Source organism: Lissotriton vulgaris, chromosome 4_1 (assembly GCF_964263255.1).
Source record: "Lissotriton vulgaris chromosome 4_1, aLisVul1.2, whole genome shotgun sequence".
In the NCBI taxonomy this organism is placed as follows: domain Eukaryota; kingdom Metazoa; phylum Chordata; class Amphibia; order Caudata; family Salamandridae; genus Lissotriton; species Lissotriton vulgaris.
Genome location: NC_141691.1, coordinates 1130853036 through 1130877427, shown reverse-complemented (window position 1 = coordinate 1130877427; position 24392 = coordinate 1130853036). Strand labels below are relative to the sequence as shown.

The 24392-nt window shown below is 43.9% G+C and overlaps 1 protein-coding gene across 1 annotated transcript in view; it reads right to left on the bottom strand.

Annotated features, from left to right (window-relative positions):
* Positions 1-18721, bottom strand: part of LOC147722977 (band 4.1-like protein 4B) — a 747062-nt gene extending 728341 nt beyond the window's left edge. Inside the window, exon 1 of the mRNA XM_086965373.1 lies at positions 18602-18721. Within this exon, the coding sequence (XP_086821499.1) occupies positions 18602-18715 (114 nt within the window). The 5' untranslated portion in view covers positions 18716-18721. The remainder of the gene's footprint in view (positions 1-18601) is intronic.
* Positions 18722-24392: the final 5671 nt, after the last annotated feature.

The following is a 24392-nucleotide window of genomic DNA, read 5'->3' as shown; positions in this document are numbered from 1 at the left end:
TTCTTGCTCCTGAGACGCAACTGCACTGAACTAACCGAATTCAGATCACAGGCTTGTGACTTGAAAAAGAAACTTATACAGAGGCAATACCCAATCAGAATTATCGACAAAGCCATGAAGAGGCTAAGAACAACCACAGGGAGGCCCTTCTGGAGGAAAAACAACCAGAGAAAGACGAAAACAGACGACCAATATGCGTCACAACCTTCTCCACTGTGTCCAATGAAGTGTCCAAAATCATAAACAAACACTGGGCGATACTGAACTGTGGTACACTTAACCTGGAAAAACCTATGTACGCGCATCGCCGAGGTAGAAACCTTAAAGACATTTTGGTACATACTAGACCTAAATCCAACAATACGACAAGGCAAAACACAATGTAAATGTAAATGTAAATGTAAATGTATTGGCATTTATATAGCGCACTACTTACCCGTAGGGTCCCAAGGCGCTTCGACCGCTGCGAAACCCTTCCTGGCTTCCCTGAGAGATGGTCCCTTAATGGGTATCTCCAGGGTGAGACCAGGCATCCCCGGCGGTCTGGTGGGGCCGTTAGTGAAGATGAGGCAAGCTAATGCCCAGAGTTGCCGAGTGTGATCGCTGATCAGAGTGGGCACCGAGGCGAGAGAATTATCGAGTCCACTGACCCTGGTCCAGAAACCTGCCGCGCCGGGAATCGAACCCTGGTCCCGGGCCGTCCTCTGCTCTCGGGTCTGCCGCCTCTAACCAGTGAGCCACACTACTTCACTTGGGATACAAGGTCACTTCCCATGTGGCAACTGCAGTAGCTGCCACCTTACACAGAAAAGCAGTATCCTAACATTCAGAAATGGTACCACTTGGGAACAACGACACTTCACGAATTGCAACACAAAGAATGTAGTCTATATGATTACTTGCCTTTGTGGATTGGAATACGTGGGCATGACCACCAGAGCTGTAAAAACGAGAATAAATGAGCATAAAAGCAATGTTCGTTGCAAAAAGACCACAACCAAAATGGCAACACACTCCCTTGAGAAACACCATTGTGTAAATTATCTAAGATGGACAATAATTGAACACTTGCCATCAGAAACAGGTTTATTCCAAAAGGAACAAAGATGGGTGTTCCGTCTGGGCACACATATCCAGGGACTCAACGATGACGTCCCCTCGGGCTAGCTGTCCCACTAACAATCACACCTACAAATAAATTGTTCCAAAACCTACAGACCTCTAGTAGCAGAAACATGGACCAATGTGTCTTTTCCCACTAAAGATCAACAAATAATGGCGTTTTATTGTTTGTTAATGCCTGACGGTGTTAACATTATAGACCGCTACTGAAAGACTTTCAGCTTAACCAGATAAAAGAACACTCGCGCTGTGTCCGGTGTCTTTAAACAGCGCATGCACAATACGATAGACACAACGTATGCGCAATACGATAGACACATTAGAGCATGCGCGGAGCTGAGAAAAACTTCGGCAGCGCAGACACTGACACAGGGCTTGAGTTAAATGCCGGTTGTACCGGATCTGCCTTAAAAGGTGTTACAATCAACCAAATAATTATTACAACAACGACTGAATACCTTTATTTGGGCATAACATCGTATCCGCTTGAGACCCCACAACGACCGCACTAATTAGGATGACAAGGTATAAATACCACACGGCAGACTCCCACAATCATTCCAGCGGAGCAGCGTGTTGGGCAGTACGGAGGACAACTCATCCCGAGTTTATTAGACAAATAGCAATCAACCCCCAGACGTTCTAGAGTGCTCATGAAGCAAGCAAGCTATATCCAATGAGTATGACCAATACTTCTTTTCTTACAAACAATATGTGTGTTCTCTATGTTGTACGTCTTGTCTATTTTTTTCTTTCACAGTGCCAATGGCGCAAATGGTTTGTTCCAGGTAACTGCACCTGTTTGAGCCACCCACAACTAGTGTAACCATATCCATTTTTCTTTTTCTTTTTTTCAGGTCATGCAAATGCATGTATCCTGAGCCAAAAAATCGCTGTAGGCACACTATAGCCTATATTTTTAATACACTTAAAATATATTTTTTCACTTTTTGTTATTTACACAAAACAAAGTAGTGAAACGTGATTAAGGTGGGGAAGTTGTGCCCCCGTCCTGAAGAAGGAGCACATGCTCCGAAACATGTCGACGTACACATGAGGTACTGTCCATGAACACGACAGATAATAACCTTGCACTTCACTTCTTTTAGTAGTACCAGCCCGGGGTTGTGAATAAAGTTTTTTCCTATACACCCACGAGCGAGGTCCTTTTTAACCCTTCACTAAATCCCACCACTCACATAAATATCCCTATCACTTACACCACACGCACCACACAGTCATTACAATCAGTGCTCCCGCGTAGTCGTAGGTCGCAGCACGCCGCATCCCGGTAGAGGGGTGCGAAGACCCCTATGATGAAGCAGGACACCAAGGGGCCTTTTGGTGTGTGAGGGGTATTTTACAAAACACTAAGTGCTCCCACACCCTTGTGGGTAACACTACTCCCAGTCACTGAAATTAGGATTCCCCTTCTTTATGTATCTATGCCTGTGGAGTAAGAATCCTACCGCTTTACTCTACCTCCCTCCTTTGTTAATTTCTCGCCTTCCAGGGTAGAGCCAGCCAGGAAAAGGTAAATTTGATGTTCTATGGTCGGGTGGCCTACGAATTAGGCAGTTCTGGAATTTAATGGAGGATGCCTTGCAGAATAGCCTAGGACCCCATGCTGCATGTATTTTGCATTTTGGGGGCAACGATTTGGTACACATGAGCCGAAGGGCGCTGGTGGAGGACCTGCTTACTGAAGTGGGATGGCTAGCAAAGTAGTGTCCGGAAACAATAATTGTTTGGTCTCACATGATCCCAGGGTCCAATGTAGGGGAGGGTGGTCTGTAAAGGCATTAAATAACTCGGTAAAGAGGATCAACAACAAGATGGAGAGGCTGTTCAGGACACCAAAGCTTGCATCCATAGCACATGGCTATATCCAGGGCGACCGTTTCTTTGCGAAAAATGGCATCCACCTCTCAGCCGAAGGGAGCCATGCTTTCATGGAAGACGTGCTGGCTTGGCTAGAGGCAAATGCGCAGGGCATGACCTACAGATGAGCTGAGGGGGAGGCCAGATAGTCGGTCAACTACGCTGGCCTGTGGCGGTAAGGTCATGATTGGTGAGCATAGTTTGCGGTACTTTGAGGGCATCACCTTGATGAAAGGGGGCGCCGGAGGGGGAGACAGGGGTCTCTCATAGAACTCCAAGAGGCAGTTGCAGTCAGTAGGTGGAAGGAATGTGGGGACTCTGGGAGCCACGCTTCCAGTAGGCCATTGGCCACTCTGGCACAAGCACGCTGGAGGGGTGCAGGGGGCTCTGGGAGCCATGCTTCCAGTAGGCCATGGGCCACCCCTGCACGCGCATGCACTCAAGGGTGCACTGCTGGTACGTTGAAGGGCTGCGGGGGACACTGCACTAGGAGCCACGCTTCCAGTAGGCCATGGACCACCCCGCACGCGCCTGCACTCAAGGGCGCAAGGGGACATACTGTTTATGGAGACAAGACAATAGGGATCTGGGCTGCCAGTCATTGACCTTGTCGTAGGCTCTAAAGGGTTGCGTAGAAAGGAAATCATATTCATTTAGAATACGATAGGAAAACCAGATATATTAGAAAAATGTTAAGGTCAACAACTGTGCCTATCTGTATTTGGACTTTCTGCGCATTGTATATAATGTATGCTCAATATTTGAATGTTTAAGTTTGTAATAAAATACGGCCGGGGGTCTACGACCCCTGATCCAAAGCAGTTGTGTTGTCTGACTTGTCTGCCTTGGGGATAGGGGGGTGGGGAGGGACCCATCTCCCTTTTTGGGGATCATCTACTGTTATGGGAGGGGCCTAGGTGGTACCAGACCATATTGAAAGGGGGGCTCAGCATAGAGCCACCCGCAATTATGGCGGTCGCGCCGGCCCCGGGATTTGAAAGAGGGCGGGGGTGCCGCGCGCAGAAGTGACACGGCACCCCTGCCTTCACAAGGGGTTTTGGAGTAACCTCGGGCGCCCCCTTGAGCCGGAGGCACCTCGCAGCGCTTCCGGTTCGGGGGCGGGGAAGGAGGGGCAGGCTGGCTGGAAGTGGTTCTGCCCCTCCCAAAAATCCACTATAGAGTCCTGCCTCAGGCGAGGAGGCATTCTCTTTGTGCCTGCCCCCCTGCCTGGGAAGTGCTGCTGTAATCCGGCCTGGAGGAGGCCAAGTGTTCTTTTAATTTTACCATCTCACCATCCCCTAAGGCACATATTGTCGAGTGATGGTATTGTTTGAAGCAGGTTATTGTTCTCACAGCAGAAATAAGTGTATGCTAAGTAATACCAGTAAATGTATAGGATGTGCGTGGTTTCTCTTTTGGGTTGCAGGACAATATATTTTCATTCTTGCAAAATATGTTTCATATACAGGAAAGTAATTATATCGTATTTGTGCGTTTTCCCATTCTGGCGGTAAGGTCATGATTGCTGAGCATAGTTTGCGGTCCTTTGAGGGCATCTCCTTGTTGAAAGGGGACGCCAGAGGGGAAGACACGGGGTCTCTCATGGCACGCCAAGGGGCAGTTGCACTCAGTAGGTGGAAGGGGTGCGGGGGCTCTGGGAGCTACGTGACCAGTAGGCCATGGGCCACCCCCGCAAGCAAATGCACTCAAGGGCGCACTGCCAGTACATTGAAGGGGTGCGGAGAACACTGCAATGGGAGCCACGCTTCCAGTAGGCCATGGGCCACCCTGCACACACATGCGCTCAAGGGTGCAAGGGCGCATACTGTTCACACGTTTTTATGGAGACAAGACAATAGGGATCTAGGCTTCCAGTCATTGACCTTGCCGTAGGCTCTAAAGGGTTACGCAGAAAGGAAATCATTATTCATTTAGAATACGATAGGAAAAACAGATGTATTAGAAAAATGTTAAGGTTAGCCTTTCAACAACTGTGCCTATCTGTATTTGGACTTTCTGCGCATTGTATATAATGTATACTCAATATCTGAATGTTTAAGTTTGTAATAAAATACGGCCGGGGGTCTACGACCCCTGATCCAAAGCAGTTGTGTGGTCTGACTTGTCTGCCTTGAGGGAAAGAGGGGTGGGGGAGGGACCCATCTCTCCCCCTTTTTGGGAATCATCTACTGTTATGGGAGGGGCCTAGGCGGTCCCAGACCATATTTCTTTGGCTGCAATAGCTGCCAATCCTCTGAGAGAGTGCCATGTCATTTTGAAATTTGTAGGGGTGCACCATAATCCCGAGTAGTCAGCCCCCACATATTTAGAGGGTCTACTAATGTAGTTTAGACTTATAATGTTAGGCTGAGAATCAGCACGATATGTAGAGATATGGTTATTAATTAAAGACCAATGTAGTGTTCTAATCGAAATGTCGTGTTGCCTAATGTAGAAGTATAATCATATGTGAAATATCGTATTACTAATGAAATGCTTTTGAAATGTATGCGTGCTTATTAAGGAGTGAATTAATATAGGCTTCTAATATGAAAGGTAGTGCTTACATTGAAAGCAGGATTAATACTCCATAGTGGTGAAATGTAATGTCGTGTTGTATTAGAAATGTCTTTAAACTTGCAAAGGCCTGGGACATGTTAACGCCAGGAGGGCCCTAATTGTATTTTCTTTTGTTAGCTTTAGTCGAGAAGGTAAGATTTTCTCTCTTCGGGGAAGGAGCTGTCCTCAGCAAAATGTTGAATCAAAACTTCGAATGCTTGTAGAGATGTTCCCATGTATTTCAGCTTGCAGGTGCAAGGCCACAAGGCTCGTTAGGTAAAAGAGTCCATTGTTTAGGAGAAAGGATAGTAGGCGCGAATGGAGAAAAGCTGCCAAAGAATTTTGGAGTGCAACATTTAGCGAGGAAGGTGCCTGGGATCCAAGGACACACCAATGGACGCTGGATGGAAAGGTGCCATACTGGAAAAACTGTTTTGGGGATTTTCTAATAGGGACAGCTCCAGAGGGTGGTGAGCAGATCTTAGTCAGGGAACGGACAGAGCAGGATGTAGAAAGCTTTAGAGAGAGAGTCTTGGGAAACTTAGGGCAGAGTGGGGTGTAAGAAGGAGCATCTTAGAAAGAGCTCAACAGTTAGACTATTTGCCTGAAGAAAGTGAATGTACTTCTTTGGAAGTCTTCACCGCTGACACCTTTACTCTTGTCTGATGGGCATGTTATGTAGGGATGTCACCTTAGAATAGTGTAGGGACAGTCTAATCACTTTCTTTTTCCTTTTTGTAAATGCAGTCCAAACTTCAAGCTGGGACTGTTCTTGGTTGCCTAATGTTACTCAAATTGACTTTGCTGTTTATTCTGAGTCGTCTGAGAATCTTGCTTAGAATTATGTTTGTATTAGTGCCAGTTTATTTTCTGAACCTCTTGCTGAGATGTTTGTATGTCCAACTATTTTTGGCTTTGTAATAAACCTTTGAAACTTAATTTCGTAGTCAGTGGTCCTTTGAGTTTAATTTGGATTTGATGGTGAAGTTGTTCAAAGCTGTTGGAAATTTTCCCTTTATTCTCCTAGAACAGGGAAAAGGGTCCAGTCGACCTGGTTTGGGATTCTAGAGATGAGGAAGAAAATCTAGGTGAAAATCCCAGCTTCCCCACCTGCTTCCCCGATATCTGACTTGCAGGGCGCAAACTCAGTAATTCTCCATTTTCTCGCTCTTGTATATATATCAAGACTGCTGCTAGCAATTGTTCTAGAGGAAAGTATGTCTAATTCTAAACTTTAATATATTCATGGCAAGCTATGCACACTTAGTGGAAAAATAGGACTACATTAAAAAAATGCTGTAAAGGGACTTTTATCTTGTTTTTGTTTTATTTTTAGAATCGCTTTGGCTTGCAGCATAGTGTTCATGTGGTGTGTGTGGATGAAAGGGGGAGGCGGCAGCTAGTAAAATGGCAGGAAACTGAACATTAGCGTGACACCTTTGACCCGGCAGTCCTTCTTAATGGCACAGGAGCACATTTTGTATTCAGCCGATGTGGCTAGGCATAGATCTGCTCTATTAGGATTAATTACAGAAGCATTTTCCAGGAATTAGTTTAAGTTACAGCTGTAATCTAATATTCAGCATACAACGGACAAGAAGCCCAGAGTGCATCAGATGAATGAGAATACAGTGGCATCAAAGAGAATTTATGCTGGAGTATTATTGTAAGTCACAGAAGCATCTACAGAAAGTGAAAGTAATTTGACTGATCCTTTCAAGGCACATAATAAAACTATCCGAGAAAAGAAATCGGACACTTGTGGAATGTCACTACAAGAAGAAGTATGCCCTTGGCTGTAGAGTTCATTTTGGACTAAAAATACATTGAGTGATTATGATGGAAAAAGAAGGGGGTAGACAGTATACTACAATTAATTTGTGCGGTTTCAGTTAGTGCCATCTAGTCAATGTGATGCGCAGTGTAAGTAGCCACAAAAAATCCAAATAAAACGTTAGTATCCAAACTGGAACCGAGCTATACCTGGCTGATGGGCCCTAACTAGGGTGAAACCTGTCCAAGGTTGTTTCTGTTCCGGTTCAGCGAGGACCTCGCTTGCAGTTCGGGGTGGGCTGCTCCCATTAGAGCAGGGTCAAGACCGATTTGCATATAGCTGGGTCAAAAAAACTGGAGTGGCATGGTGTGCAAAATAATGATGGATTGGGATGCGGCCAGCGTTAATACCAGTGGCTGAGATTCATTCAAATATTGCATGCATCAATTTTTTTGTACGCCATAAAATAAAACTTTAGAGCACACTCCCACATCTGCCGAGGCTCGGTCATTATTCTACTTTAAATTACACACCTCTGTTGCTTTTTAATGTTGCAAAACGTCTACATGTCGTGTTGCTTTTCTCTTCGGTGTGATTTTCCTGGTCTGCCGCAGCCTAGGAAATTTACTGAAGCTTTTTAATGAAGTGAATTTACATCAGATATTAATACCATAGATCAATGATTGCAAGCAGCTTTGATTTCCCCTAGTGCTCGTCAGGACTCCCAAGCAAATGATGAAGACTGCTCAGGTGCCTTCGGAAAACATACGCGCTGCTTACTTAATGCCCTGTATACACACTAACAGACCAAATATATTTTTTTATTTGAAAAACGATGGCTCATTATGCACGCTGAGACTAAATAAAAAAATTATCCGCTGAATCTATTAAACACTGCATGCATAATAACATCCCACAAGGTTTCAAAGTACATGAGCAACGATTATGAAAACAAGTGCGTGTGTGCTGTCAGTTTCTTTTCCAAACCATGGGCCTTATTTAGAGCATGGCGGATTGGATACTCTGCCAAAACCCGACAAATATCCCATCCACCGCTCTTGAGGTGCCTCAGGCTATAATGCAGTTATACTATAGTGAACAGGATATCTGCCAATGTGCGATGGAGTATCCCATCCGCCAATCTCTAAATAAAGACCTATATCTGCAGTGTCATCCTGTCTGATTTTACAAGTCTTCTCCTTGGGACCCTGTGTGATTTAACCTCTGAGTAGGTATTGATAGAGCACAATTTTGCTATTCCAATTGTAGGGGGCATTATAATCACAAATAGTTTGCATCCACATATAGTCTGTTGTCGTATTGACATTAGGTCATTAGATTGTGTATTGTAATAACATGTAAGTGGGGTGATGTACTATTTTCTTTATGTGAGCCAAAGAAATAATGTTATAATTCCATGTGCTTATATGAAATCATGAATGTGTAAAAGTATATTAATGACTAATGACTGTTTTGATACTAATGTTCATATAACGTGGATATGAATGACTCGTATATACATCTATTCTAAGCGTGTGTATTGTTCCTATGTTAGCTGAACTTGGAAGGCCTAACTTTTGTTTCTCTCTGCTCGCTCAATTGAAGAATTCATGTACATGTGGAAATTTCCTTTCTTCATGTCTCTGTTGCAGGTGCAAGAATTTGACCTCGTTAGTTAGAATAACGTCTTTGTTTCAGTAGCTAGACAGACATAGGGAGGAGAAGATGCCTATGAACAGCGGTGCTGATAATGTAGGAGGTGTTCTTTCTCGTCTGAGAAGGCCTGGGAACTAAGGTCATCAAGCAAGAGCCTGGAAGCACCATTGCCTCATGGAAAGTTACCTGCTAGGAGGGGTTTGAATGAATGAGGAGGTCTTGTGATGTGTTTGGGAGTGTGATTTTTAACTTTTGTTTTGGGATTAGGGACAGAGTTCGGGGGACTTCTGCCTTACCTGGAAAGAGGGGAGAATCTTAGAACGAGCGCAGTAGCTTTATGCTACTCGACCCATTCAACGTGAATGTGTTGCGTAGGAAGACTTCACATGCTGACACCTTTCTGAGGACTTGCCTGGGAAAATGTTAATTAAGGTTGTCACGCTAGTAGTAGTGCAGGGACAGACTAATGCTTTTTGTCTACGAATCACACAATGAAGGGGGCTCTTGATGTTGGCGCAATCATTATCTGTGTGCTGATTCTTGAGTTGGTCATTTTGTGCATGTTGCACTGCTTAAATGCCACTCATAGGTTTGGTTTTGTATTAGTGCCCATGTACCTTTACACTCTCGTCTTGAGGTGTTTGTATGTTCAATTTTTCTTGGCTTTATAATAAATGTACTAAATTTGGATCAGGAGTCCATGCTCCTTAGGTGTCATGGGTAATGGTACTGTATAACTGGCTAATGATTTCCTCACCCCGCCACACTTACAAGCAGGCAACAGAGACCCATTGTCCATGTGTTCCAGAGTAAATCTGAAACGTGACTTCCTCAGTATCCATTTCCTGCTCTCACTGGACTGACAATCTTTCTTTACAGTTTACTTTCTCCATCCTTCCATGTGACAGTTCAATAGGGTCAATATTTAATTCATGCAGGATATGTATTGTATTGTGTTATAATTAGTTGTATACCACTAGATACCCCCAATGAGGAGCCTAAGCATATTAGCAGATGCACAGCACTCCACACTGTAGAGGAGTGACTGGTTGGGAGAGTGTTGAATCGCAGTGAGACCCATGTGTGAGTGATTTTGGAGTTGAGCGTGAATGGGCAGATTGGTGGTCTTTTGCAGTCTACGGTCGCTGTGCCTAGTTATTTAAAGGTGGGAAGAGGAGTGATAGTTAGAGAACATGCACTTTAATGTAATTGATTGCAATGAATGGCTTAGCTAGTTTTAATGAATCCACTGCACCGAAGACCAACAAAGGAACAGCCAATTGATTTGTGTCAATGATTTTGGTCACACCAGATAGGATCCTCTTAGCCACCAGGATGCAAAGGTCTACCTATGAGTCATGTGGACCAGAGAAAAACTATGAGGCCCGTGACTCCTTCTTCAGGTCATAATATAGGCAGGACTCATACCTAGACAATCAGTCCAGTCACCGACTGAGCAAGTGACAACCGAATACCTGCATGTGGCTTAATACAGCTGAGGCTCACATAGCGCACTGGTAGTGCTGGGCTGCTTATGGAGAAAATGCTAGATGCTCTTTGAAAGTTCAGCTCCCTGGACGAGTCAGGCGGTGTTTTCATCCTCACAACATGTGCAACAATATTACCACAAGAAACTATAGAGAAAACATACGGCCTACTGGCATACTTGTTTATGTCATTTGCCTTATGGTACTAATGGTCAAGCTTAATTTGACTAATAAGCAAAAACGTCATATATATGCATGTGAACATGAAATATCATAAACTGCATAGCTAATAATAAAAGGTGGGCATGGTGTTACAAGATTTGGTAGACACGAATATGGCATACACACACAACACCGCATGTACTTGATACAAGAAGTTAGTGCATATGATCTATATAATCTCCCGCAATATGCATGGTTGGTACACCGCTAGCCATGGTAAATGATCTCAAGAGTCCTTCTAGGAGAGACAATGAATACACCAGCTCCATGCTCAGGAGAAATGTAGCCATAGTCACAACAACTGACTAAGTATTATACAGGGAAATGGGAGAAAGCAGATGTCTCTGAAAATGAAATAGGAAAAGAAAAGATGTTGACAGGACTTAATTTATGTGTATTCTGGCAACAAATGCCAGAACCTTAAAGTGAGACATGAGTTAACTAAACAATAGATTTGACGTTTTGTCCCACTCTGACAGGGTGTTCTTCACTGTATTCATTTTAGGTCAGGGTTTGGACAATGCAGCTGCCAAAATGACCTATTGCCTAAACCATACACAGACTAGGCTTGCGGTCTTCCCCTTTCAACCATTGGCTGCCTTTGACCAGTCTCTTTCATCCCGTGGCATGAGGTTTTGTCAGTCAAATTTTTGCGGAGTACTGGCAGCATTCATCTTGCACCTAAAGGTAGGGCGATAGGCTGCATGGGTGTATCTTTTAGCCTTTGTATTTGACCACTGACACTGACCTGTGTGATAGAATATTTCACAACTATAGCTGTCTGTGTCTTCTGCTCCATGTTCCCTCCAGTGTTTCTTGCTCTGTTCCTCCACTATTCGTCCTCTCTGTTCTGTCCTCTCCCACACTCCTTCTCCTGTGAGTTACTCATTACCCCTTCACCCACCCTCTTGAATCTCACTCCCACCTCTACCTCCTTCCCAAATCCTGTCCGTACCATCCTCTGAAAACTCCTTCCCTCCTATGTGCACTCATTCTCCCTCCCTCTCATCCCTTGCATCCCGGCACCTTCTCATAAGTGTCACTAATACAAGGTATTTTGTTCCAAAGCAATGGAAGGGGGCAGTCCTGAACCATTAATTCGGGTCCTTCCTTTCTATGTCACACAAACTAAAGGAGGGCTGGAATGAATGCTCCCTTGCCAGCTAACATTAATTTGAATTAGAAAGAAGAGGTATGTTTGGATGGCAAGGTCTCGTCACTACAATCTGTCTTTTGTTTCCTGTCTTGCATTAATGCTCTCGCACAATAAACCCAGACCTATTGGCTTTACCAATAATGTTTCTCATTGAACTGAAACAATTTTTTTTATAACCGTAAAGACAGCAATGCCCCTAGTGGATTTAATACAAATTGGAAATATTGATAGTATACAAATTCCTGCAAAAGAAAAGGACATTCAGAGATTGTAAGAGGTAGATCGCTCTAAACTAACTTCTAGTTTAGTGGCTCATCCAACATGAAAAACTAAATTAACAATGCTTGTTCACAGAGTAAAGATACAAACTGATGTACGTAATGCCTCAGATGTTTACATCATCACTGGGACCTAAGTACATTTCCATTTCCCAAACAAGTGATTAATTGGAAAATGTAACATTGTGGCTGATGTCAACAGTGACAATGCACTAATTCTTTAACATTATCAGGAGCTTTTCACACTGCTAGTTGCAACTTGCTCATTGAGCAGTTTAGTAAATTGGAAATGGGGTTAGTATTAAATGGCTGGCCTCCTTTCTAATGGAAAGAAGCCTGAAAATTATCTTGGGATCATCTACTGCCCAGGTTTACCTGATTTCATCTGGAGTTACCCACTGTCCAGCTTTACCTTCTAAACCTTTATGTGTGAATGTTAACTAAACTCATATAATCTCAAAGTCTCATTTTATTCATCTACGCTGGCAGTTCTCGACTCCCATGAAAATTGGAGGAATGGACCAGGCTCTACAATAATGCATATTAGCAATGCGCAATTGGATGGGTACGCATGGATTCAAATTTAACATAGACAAGACAGAAGTCTTACATTTTCGCAGCCATCATTTTAATTAGTAATTTAGTTTATGTACAGCCGATTTTTCTCTTTGATGAAGTAAGGTAACATCCTTGGAATAAAAACAGATGATATGCTTCACATGGACTCCCAAGTCGCAGCAGCTACTTTCTATTGCAACTTTCATATGAGGAAACTCTTCTCATTACTTCTATAACCTTCTCCATGGAAATTAGATGACTAACCATGAACACCCATATTGGCTCACTTCTGGATTACAGTAATCACCTTTACTTAGGCATTGAAGGGCATCTTTTTGGCTGTTTCGAGCCAGTCCAAAACCAGGTATATTGCATGGTTATCAGTGTCCAGACTTTGCTCATTGGCTCAAGTTCTTAAACCCTTTTATTGGCTTCCTACTGAAGAACACATTTCCTTTAAAGTGCTCTGCCTTGTTCTGAGTTCTTTTTACAGAACGGCTCCTTAGTTTTGATCTAAATCAAGAATCCGAGTTCTTCAGGTCATTGCTGCGCTAGCGCTATAGTGGCAATTACTATATTGCTGCCATTGTTTTAACTTGCCACTCACCTTTTTTAAAATTGATTTTGGGCACTTCCTAATCGCGTGCTGACTCCCCGGTCCATCACAGCTAATTGGTGCTGATTGTGTGGAGGGAGATCACAGTGCATAGCGCTTCCTGGTGGTGCCATTAGCGGGCGGCCATCTTGGCAGGGTGACACTCCAGCTTTTCTAGGAACCCAATCTACATAAGGGCATATGACACCGCCGCGCAGCGGACACGCGCAGCGGGCACGCTGCTGGGGCGCCGAAGGCGCGCCTAAGGGAAGCCAGTCTGCGCCAATCCGCGCCCAGCCGGGTCCAGGGGCCATAAACCCTGGTCCTGGGGCCGGGAGCCTATACACCTACGACTCCTCACGCCTATGTGAGTTAAGTCCTCCTGTCAACTCAAAATGCTTACATTCTATGCGCCTCACGGACGCTACGACCCACTGCACATACTGCAATTGGAAGTTGTCACCCATCACTATCGGCAGACACTCTAATTGCAGTATATGGAAGATGTTCCTTCTTAACTGTAGATCATTGCTTAAACATTGCACTGAGATAGCTCTATTAATAGAAGAACTTAAGTCAGACGTACTTTTCCTAACGGAGACTTGGCTCCAATTAGAAGCTGACCCGGCCATTGTGTGGGCAGTCCCCCAAGGCTACACAATAAAGAGAGCCGACCGTACTATCGGTAGAGGAGGCGGTCTAGCCATTATTTACAAAGATCTATATAAGTGTCGTATTACCTCTACCACACTCTTAGACTGCAAAAGTATGTCCTTTTCGCTAGAATTCTCCCCGATAAATACCCTCTCAGGTCTTTTCATTTATCGACCGCCAGGAGCTTTAGGTCAGTTTATTTCGAACCTTGCTGACCTAGCTGCTAATTTAGCGCTTACTTCGGCCAACTTCACTGTGCTGGGCGATTTAAATCTACACTTAGCCAACTCTCTCGATCTCTCAGCCAATAATCTTCGGCTGAGCCTTCAAGCGATTGACTTGGTACAAAAAGGGTTTTCTCCGACACATAATAATGGTCATCTCTTAGATCATGTGTTTAGTAACATCAAAACCCTGACCACTTAAATGCCCTTGCCACTCCCCTGGACAGACCACTATTTAATACCTTTGACCTGGGTAACAGGGAGGTCTTTATCTGTCCAAGAACCTAAAAAACAGTGGAGCAGAAAGTGGTCTAAACTCTCCTCCACTCTATGGGAATCTGCTCTTGCTGACCTTAAACCCTTGAAGGTTCCTAACCCCAACACGGCCAGCAGTAATTTTAACAACTGGATCCAAAATTCCCTTGACTTAGTCCTTCCTACGGAATCCATGCACTGCATAAAGAGGCAAAAAGTAGCCCCATGGTTCACACCCAAACTGAAGGACTTAAAACAATCTTGTCGCAGGCTAGAGAGGAACTGGAGACAAGATCGCTCCCAGTGCAGGAAGGCAGAATATAGAATAGCAATTTGGTTATACAAAACCGAAATCAAGGCCGCACAAGCTCTCTTCTACGAAACAAAAATAAATACAGCTGCCAACTCACCAAAGGAAATCTTTCAGATAGCCAAAACGTTGATTACTCCCTCCAAGAATCAGTACCATCAGAAGGAGCACTTGCACGCTGCAATAACTTAGCAACATTCTTCTGCCAGAAGATTCAAACTATTTATGCCTCCTTTGCCTCCGGTGATTCTGAGCTAGATGCAGCTGCAATAGCTAGCCCTAGTATCCCGGCCACCTGCATGCTGGAACAATTTACCCCCCTAGATACCTTCTCTCTGGACAAAATAATTCCCAAAGTCTCCTCAGGATCCCCTATGGACCCAGCACCTCCACAATAGCTCATTTCAGTCATTGACTCGATTCGTCCAGCTATCATTGATGTTCTCAACACCTCAATTGCCTCGGGCGTAGTCCCTACATCATGGAAATGTGCAATGGTCAGGGCTCTTTTAAAGAAACCCCATCTGGATCAATGCAATTTATCCAGCTATCGCCCTATCTCACTTTTGCCCTCGATGAGCAAATTGGCTGAGAAGCACATTAATAACATCTTAGTTGAGTATTTAGAGTCTAACAACCTGCTGTGTACTTCTCAGACGAGTTTACGTCCCCAACATGGGACTGAGACAGCCCTGTTGGCAGTGACAGAGGAAACAAGGAGTTTGCTGGACCGGGGAGGGAAGGCAGCCATCATTCTATTAGATCTCAGTGCTGCGTTCGACACGGTTAACCATGCCATTTTAGTACACCGACTTAGTGGCATGGGAGTGTCGGGCGCAGCACTGATTTGGCTTGTCTCCTTCCTCGATGAGCGCTTCTTCCAGGTCTCTGAGGGAGAAGCCATTTCCACCAAGCAACCACTTAGCTGTGGGGTTCCTCAGGGCTCTGCCCTGAGCCCCACACTTTTCAATGTTTATATGAGGCCTCTGGCGGAGTTAGTCCATCCATTTGGCATTAGAATTGTCACCTATGCAGACAACACCCAGCTTGTGGTTTCAGTAAACCAAGCTGAGGGGTCGTCTAGCACTCTAGGGGCGAGATGTAGGAGGCCATTTACCGACCGGTAACGGCCGATTTCGGCCATTACCGACCGGTAAATGGGTATTTGTGATGTAAGGGCCCTATTTTACCGATTCGGTAAATTTACCGAATCGGTAAAATACCGAATCGGTATTTTTACCGATTCGGTAACTTCCTGATGTAGGTGGGACTCTTCTGAGTCCCAAAGGCCTTACAGATTCGGTATTTTACCACCCAATCCAATTGGATGGTAAAATACCGAATCCAGTGTGCATGCACATGTGTGCATGCACACCTATGCCATGTGACAGACAGACATGCCCTTAGGGCATGTCTGTGTGCCACATGGCACACATGCCTGTATTTGGGGTGCTAGAGGGTGTCAAAGTGACACCCCCTGCACCCTTGCAGGATTCGGTATTTACTGAATCGGTAATTACCGATTCGGTAATGCCCATTGATTCCTATAGGCTTCAAGGCCCATAGGAATCAATGGGCATTACCGAATCGGTATTTACCGATTCGGTAAATACCGATTTTTAGAGATTCGGTAATTCAATTACCGAATTTACCTAAATCTCCCTCCTTCAATTTTACCGATTCATAAATACCGAATCGGTAAAATTCTGTATTTATGAGTCGGTAAAATATACTTACCTACATCTGGCCCTAGGTCCCTGTTTAGAGGCAGTAGCCAGATGGATGGAACTCTCCTGCTTAGACTAAATGGGGAAAAAACAGAAATTATGTTGCTAGGCAATCCATCGCCCAACATTTTCGCCCCCCTATGGCCAACCTGTTTGGGACCCCCCCTCCCTCTCCCCCAAGACACAGATAAAGAGCCTGGGAATTTGGTTGGACAGTTCCCTTGATTTTACTTTTCAGGCCACCAAAACCTCATCCACCTGTTATGGTCTGATGAGAATGCTCCAGAAGATTCTCCCTTTGCTTCCGTTTCAGGCGAGGAGAATCATGGTCCAGGCCTTGATACTCTCTCGCCTGGACTATGGTAACGCTCTCTATCTGGGAGCCCACCAGGCTGCAATTAACAAGCTTCAGGTCACACAGAATTGCGCAGCCCGACTGCTCTATCAAATACCACGCTGGCGGTCTGCCAAACCTGCCCTGAAGAAACTGCATTGGCTCCCTATTGCAGCCAGGATACAGTTTAAAGCCATTTGTTTGACTCAGAAAGCTATGTGGAGGACTGGTCCAGCTATAATGTATCCTCTAGTCACTCCCTATCTTCCCCACAGAGCCCTGCGTTCCAGCTCATTACATCTGGCCACCTCCAATAAGATAAACAAGGCCCGTTGGGGTGGCCGTTCGATTTCTTTCAATGCCGCAAAAATCTGGAATTCCCTTCCCCTCAACCTCAGAAAAAATAGCAATTTGTTGGCATTTAGAAAGCATTTAAAAACTCATCTGTTTGTAACCATCTGCTAGTACCTGCTCTGTTGCTTTTCTGATTCTAGCCACCAGCGCTGTGAGGCCTCAGGGTAGTTTATGCGCTATATAAATATAATTTTCATTTCATTTCATTTCATTTCAGTTTTGGTCCAAAGCTGTGTCAAATACCGTCTGGGCAGATCTCTTTGTTCAGCAAACTCCAAGATGTCACAGGGCTCATTTAAGTGCCATTTGTATTCAGTACTGGCACTTTCTTTATGGAAGTCACTGCCTAAAAATGTTAGACTGATTCATAACCATCTTCAATTTAGGAAAGCACTTAACATTTGGATTTGCTAACTAATATCAGAATAAGATTGCACTTCTCCCTTTCCCTTAATCAGTCACAACAGCAAGAGATCCCATATAGTTAATGTGCTCTATTTAGTTCATTATAACTTCATATAAAATGAAACAATGTATAGTCCTTTTAAACTGATCAGACTGTTTTTAAAATGTCCCATTGACAAAAAATCTGCAGGGTGCATACCATGCCTAGATGCTCCCCAAAAGAGTCATTGATATGGAAGTGATATCAATAGAGATACCCCGTTAATGTTGAGAATTGCTTGAAATAGTTGATCAAAAAAATCTTGGACATCATCCCCTTACATTATTGGATTGTGATCTGAACAGGATTAGTACAAAAGCAGCCACCATGGCAAAATGTATGACCTTACAGGGAGAGATCAAGTATTCTTAAATCACTATATCCTAGAAAGGGTTTCCTTAGCCACAGTTTCACAGCAGTGGCTACACTATCTTTAACAATTAACTTATTTTCAAAGTTTTATAAAGCACAATGGGTATTAGAGAGCTGCACAGAAGAGAAAGCATAAATTGATCAGATAAATACTTGACATTTCAATGTTTCTTGGAGTAAGGGGGAATGATAAACATGGCTCAGATGCAATAGCATAAAGAATCTTGAGGGGGCCAGTGTATTGAGCCGAGGGCCCCTCCTGTATTCAGGCCCCCAGCAGCTATGGGGCTGCGGGAGCTAATGTTACTCCACTGCTCAGAAAGTCATAGAGAGTCACCCCACTGGTTGGAAAAAAGAGTAGATACAAAAAAATCAACAATTTTTAAACAAAAATAAAAGCTTCATGCTAATTTGAATTGATACTTGAATCAATACATAAATCGTGTACCAGCTCAGAAGTGTTTTGCGACATGTTGAATCATTACAGATTTCAGGGATAATGACTAAAATATTCAGATGAAGAAGTGTGGAGACTTTTTTATGGTCAGTCACAAAAAGTTATTTTTAGGTGGAATTGCAAAGTTAATATGCTACAAATATCTGCCATTAAGTGTTAGTTTTTTTGAACAACTACATACCTGCGCTCCCACTCGGAAAACAGCATCTATCTGAGCTTTAAGAATATTACATTTCAAATGATCAGGGACCAAAGATGGTGACAGCGGAGAATGAAGGCTTTTCTCAGAAACCATTTTTTCTTCACCCTGTTTTTAAAATTAAAAGGAGAGGACAAATAGTTAATATGTAAGAGAGGTGGAGAGTTCCTTGTTCTACTACAGCATATGAACACAGTAATCTAGTGTTAGACATCTAGTCAAATAAATGCAAACATCGAAATAACAGAAAGTGGGTGTTCCTGGTTTCTCTATAATATTAGGAAACTTGATGATTAGTACAGAGATGTGCATATTTTAAACAAAGAAAGGATTTATTAGAGATTACCCACAAAATATCCCACCTCCTTAAGTACTGAGGGGCCATCATAGAAGGGTTAGATATAATCGTGACCGTAGCCTAAAGCTCACAAGTACTAGTTGTGAAGGAGCAATCCTAACACGGATACAACTAAACTCTTTAAATCCAGCCTTCTATAAATCTATGTAATGAATGGGGACAGAAAATTAATTACATCAAGAACCAGCCTTAAATCAAATTTCCTGAACAAGAAGGATGGTCTAATTTTGAAATAAAGGCAGTTTTTGCATGGCAAAGAGATAGGAAGTAACATCAGGAATTACCCCCAACAGCCAGTCAGTCAGTCAGTAGTGAAACCTTACACTTGCATTATAGTGTGAAAATGAAATGATGCAGGGTAACTAAATAGCCTGATGAGGACTGTTATGCCTAGAATATCAGCATAAACAAACAAAATATTACCCACACTTTTGCACTCTTCCCCATAGAGTTAGCTGGCAGTCTTGGTCAGTGACTGACCCTGAACTGACAGTATACTATGGTGTACCCAAGTAACAAAAATGTTAGAGTCATAGGTTCAGTAAGTGGTGCCATTTTCTAGCTAACTATTGATCTTTCAAAACATTCCACTCCCATCCCTCAAAAGTCAGTTACACACAAATGTACCCTCCATATCCTACTTGGACAAACCTAGCCAACAGCATCATTCCAAGGACACTCTCTAATAAGATTTTTCTTACAACCATCTCTTACAACGTCACCCTCCTTTCATCTACCAATCTTCGAGTTGTCCATGAGATATCATATCCCTTAGTCAATATCTTCATTGTAAGCAAGGCAATCTGAATGTAAACTAAATGGACTAGATAACCACACTAACCTATTAGTTCCTAGCCAGCTGTTCTTACCCTACAATGACATTACTCAGTTAGACTGACAAGAAGTGAACCTAGAAAATATCTTCTTCAGTTGCCGACCACAGAGCAACTTAATGATGCATGCAACCTCAACAACATCAGCTAACGCAAAGAGGAGGTTTAAGCTAGCCACACTGAAAACATTGCTGGAGGCATTCATCACAGGTGACAAGCATGCTTCAAAATTGGGGTAATAGTAAAATGCCTCCTAGTCTTCATCCACAATATGAAGCATCGCTACACATATTGCTGTCAAAATTATTCAAATCTCTAGCATCCACAAATTTCAAGGAAGCTAGAAATGCCTGAGGCATGGCAGGGTCCATTTTGGAAGCTGAGGTAAAAGGTACTGAGGCTCTGGATGCTTCATCCTCAGTCTAAAATGGCGGGCAGGGTGATGCCTCTACTTCTGGGGTCAGACCAGCCCATATCAAATACAGACCTCCACAATATTGTTGGTAATGTTACATGTGGTTGGTAGGCTTCGGGGTCTTGGTAAGTTACCACCAACTATCCCCAGAGGCCCTGCTGTTGTTTTACAGCACACCCTTTTCGCTACCCTTGCCATTAACAAGTGAACTTTGATTACTGAAGAGTACTTCTCCAACTGATGAAAACAACTGTTTGTGTATTATAGCCTTAGAGCCTGACATAGTGGGCTCTACCGGCCATTAAAGGCCAGCTCCAGCATTAGATGAGGGCCTTTAACATGGGAGCGGGTCTTTGATGGCTGGGAGAGCACACTACGGAGGGCTCTTAGGATATTAGAACATTTCGCCCATAGAGTGCAGAATGTTCTAATTTGTGATAATGAAGGCCTCTCGGAGCCTGAAGGGGTTTAAATCCCTTCGCGGTCTGAGAGGCCTTGTTCACAGCAACTGTTGTGAAATAAAAAAAACATTGAAATGTTGTTCTCCAATCTTTTACCGGCCATTAGAAGCCCGGAGCACTCTATTGTCTTCAATGACGTACTCAACATTCCAATGTTCTAATGGCATATATAAATACGAACACTGTGTGAACTATTACAAATGTTACATTGATATTTATGTGATGCTGTTTCCTACAATCAAAGATCTGAGAGGCCAGCATAGGGTTTCTTCAATGGACAGATTATACAGATATGTTGGTTTTTCTCTTACCTACCCCATCTTCATTATTTACCTTTGATCCTTCAATAGTCCCTGTATTCTATCAGGGATAGGCTTTAGATTGCGGAGTGACTTGGGATTATCATCAGGACACAACTTCCACCATGACAATTTGCTAGGCTATTGATCCGGTTACCAAATCCGAAACCTCCCAGACTCAAACTTTAGAAGAGATTAAGAAACATTTAAGAACTACAAGAACAGAATTATCCTAGTTACTTGATTTGATAAATCACCTTCAGAATTGTGCAATACCTTTGTCACTAAATGAATCTCCTAATCCTTTTGGTCAGGCGTTGCCCTCTACCTTCGGTACTGAGACTGAGACCCAGCTCATCCTCTCCCTCACCAAGGAACCGCACACCGCCAGAACCAACCTCAACGAATGGATGAAGGACACCACCGAGTGGATGAGGAGCAGCCGCCTGAAACTGAACTCGGACAAGACGGAGGTCCTAATCCTAGGCCCTACCCCCTCTGCGTGGTACAACTCCTGGTGGCCGACCACACTGGGAGCAGCTCCAACACCCACGGACCACGCACGCAACCTAGGGTTTATCCTCGACTCCTCCCTATCCATGTCAAAGCAGGTCAACGCTGTCGCCTCCTCCTGCTACAACACCCTCCACATGCTACGCAAGATCTACAAATGGATCCCGACCGGACCCAGAAGAACAGTAACCCAAGCCCTCGTCAGCAGCAGGCTGGACTACAGCAACGCACTCTATGCAGGAATCCCGGCCAAGGACCTGTGGCGACTACAACGCATCCAGAACGCCTCAGCCTGACTGATCCTCAACGTCCCCCGCCACAGCCACATCACCTCCCACCTCAGAGACCTGCACTGGCTCCCCGTCAACAAAAAGGATCACCTTCAAAACTCCTCACTCCACAACACCGGACCAGCCTACCTGAATGACAGACTCAACTTCTACACCCCCTCCCGACAGCTCCGCTCCACCAGCCTCACCCTCGCCGCCGTCCCACGCATCCAACGAACGACCTCCGCCGGCAGATCCTTCTCCTTCCACGCCGCCAAGACCTGGAACATCCTCCCCACCCATCTACGGCAGACCCAAGACCTGCTCACCTTCAGAAGGCTCCTCACCGGTAAGTAGCGCGCTTTATAAGTTCACTGAATGATTGATTGATTAAGTGAGCATTCATACTTCCCTGTGCTTCTACTCCACCACTGATTACACCTGACTCAAATGGAATTGTAAAAACACCTCCTGAAAAGTTTAGTGGTGATCCAAAAGCATTTAATGCATTTTTGGCTAGGTGCCAGGCCCATTTTCTGTCCAGTCCTTACCAATTCCATCCTGAGATATCAAAGGTCACCCTCTGTTATCCCTTATGACTAATGATGCCCTTACAGGGGCAACACCAATGATCCTAAAAACATGTAGATTTACAAAATGATGATACATTTCTTCTGAATTTAAAGAGATCTCTGAAAGGAAGCAAACTGAGCAAGAGGTCCATATGGATTTATTTATGACGAAACAAGGAACTGGTGTCATACATAGGCAAAACATGGCACAGACCTTTTGTACAGATAAAGCAATTACCACTGAATTTTTAGTTCGACTAAAAGAAGAACTTAGAGATAAGAAGATCCTGATGAAAGCCACTGAATTTGGGATATGTGGCAGAAACTAGTTGATCATATTTAGGGCTAAGGAGTGATAATAACTCAATTCAACCCATCTTCCCTAGTTTAAAATCTTACCAGAAGGACCCTGGAATAAACACTGATATAAACACTGCCTAGGCAATTTTAACCAGCACTTCATATAGATCCCACACCCTTTTTTCTTGCAAGGAAAAAAGGTTATAGCATGCCCCCGTCCTCACAGGATCTGGAAAAACTCGATGATGAAGCATGTACCTGAAGAACATTCAGTGAGTGAGAGTTCTGTTTAAGAAAAAAGATTTTCTCTTAGAACGAGTAGGCTCCCTTCACATGATCCAAGGTCTACTCTCTCTAGATTGCTACATTTGCAAATAGCAACATTCTATTTAATTAATGCACCACCCTTTTCCATAATGTTGGGTTCCCCATGGCTACAAAAACATAGCCCACGTACAGATTGGGCAAGTGAAACAATATGCTTCTCTTGTCCTGAGTCCCAGAAGCAAAGCTTCCCGGCAAAGAAGAATGTTGCAGTCATCACCTCCTCTGATCCCTTTCCTGAGGAAATACCTTTTTCACTAGTATTTCAAGATCTTGCTGATGTATTTTTGTGAAAAAGGAACAAAATGACTACCTCCTCATAGACCCTATGTTTGTTTTATTGATCTGGTGCCTGACTCAATCATTCCTCGTGGGAAAAGCTATTCACTTACTCAGTGGGAGGGTAAGGAATTAAAAACGACATCACTAAAAATTCTACCAAGTCATGGGTTTTATATGACATTCAACATCACCAGGATTGTTACCTGTATTCTGTATCCCTGTTCTTCAAGGAGAACTAAGACTATGTGTATCAACTACTGTGAGCTTAATGCTATTAAAATTTGAAACAAACACGTTATATCACTATTTTCTCTTCGTTTAGGCCAGATGACAACAGCTTACCTAATTTGAGAGGTGCTTCTACCCTGATCCATGTCTGAAGTGTGGATGAATGGCATACCACCGTTAATAGGAATTGTTGGAAATGGCCCTTTTTGCAGTTATCCCCAAACTTTTTGCTTCTTCCTCCCTTGTTTTTCATGACCTGTGGTTGTTGGCAATAGGACTCTGGGCACTTTACCACTGCTGATCAGTGCTAAAGTGCATATGCTCTCTGTGTAAATTGTGATTGTAATTGGTTATCCATGATTGCCATATTTGTCTCACCAAGAATTCCCTAGTAAAGTGCACTGAGTGTGCCAGGGCTGTTGATACAAATGCTACTAGTGGGCCTGCAGCCTTGATTGTGCCACCCACATGAGTAGCCCTAAAATGGAGTCTCAGGCCTGCCACCGCAGTGCCTGTGTGCAGTCTGTGAACTGCCATGTCAACCTGGCCAGTGTCCCCACTGACCAGGCCTCACCCTTTCCTTTCTGTACACATTGGTCACCCGTATGGAAGCCCAAGGTACCCCCTTGGGCAGGGTGCAGTGTATGTGAAAGATAGAGCATGTACTAGTGCAGGTGACATGCTCTGGTGGTGAATTACAGCCATTTTCGTTTTTCACTATTGTAAGGCTATCTTGCCCATAGGCTATCATAGGTAATGCTGGTTATGTTATGTTAAATGACTTTTGTAACGCGCACTGTCACCAAAGGTTTCCTGGCGCTCTTTATAACAGGATGGAAAATGAAGAGTTGACACTGACCAGGTTAGCCTAGGGAGGGGAAGAGAAATGTCTTAAGCAGTTTTCTGAAGATAGAAAGGG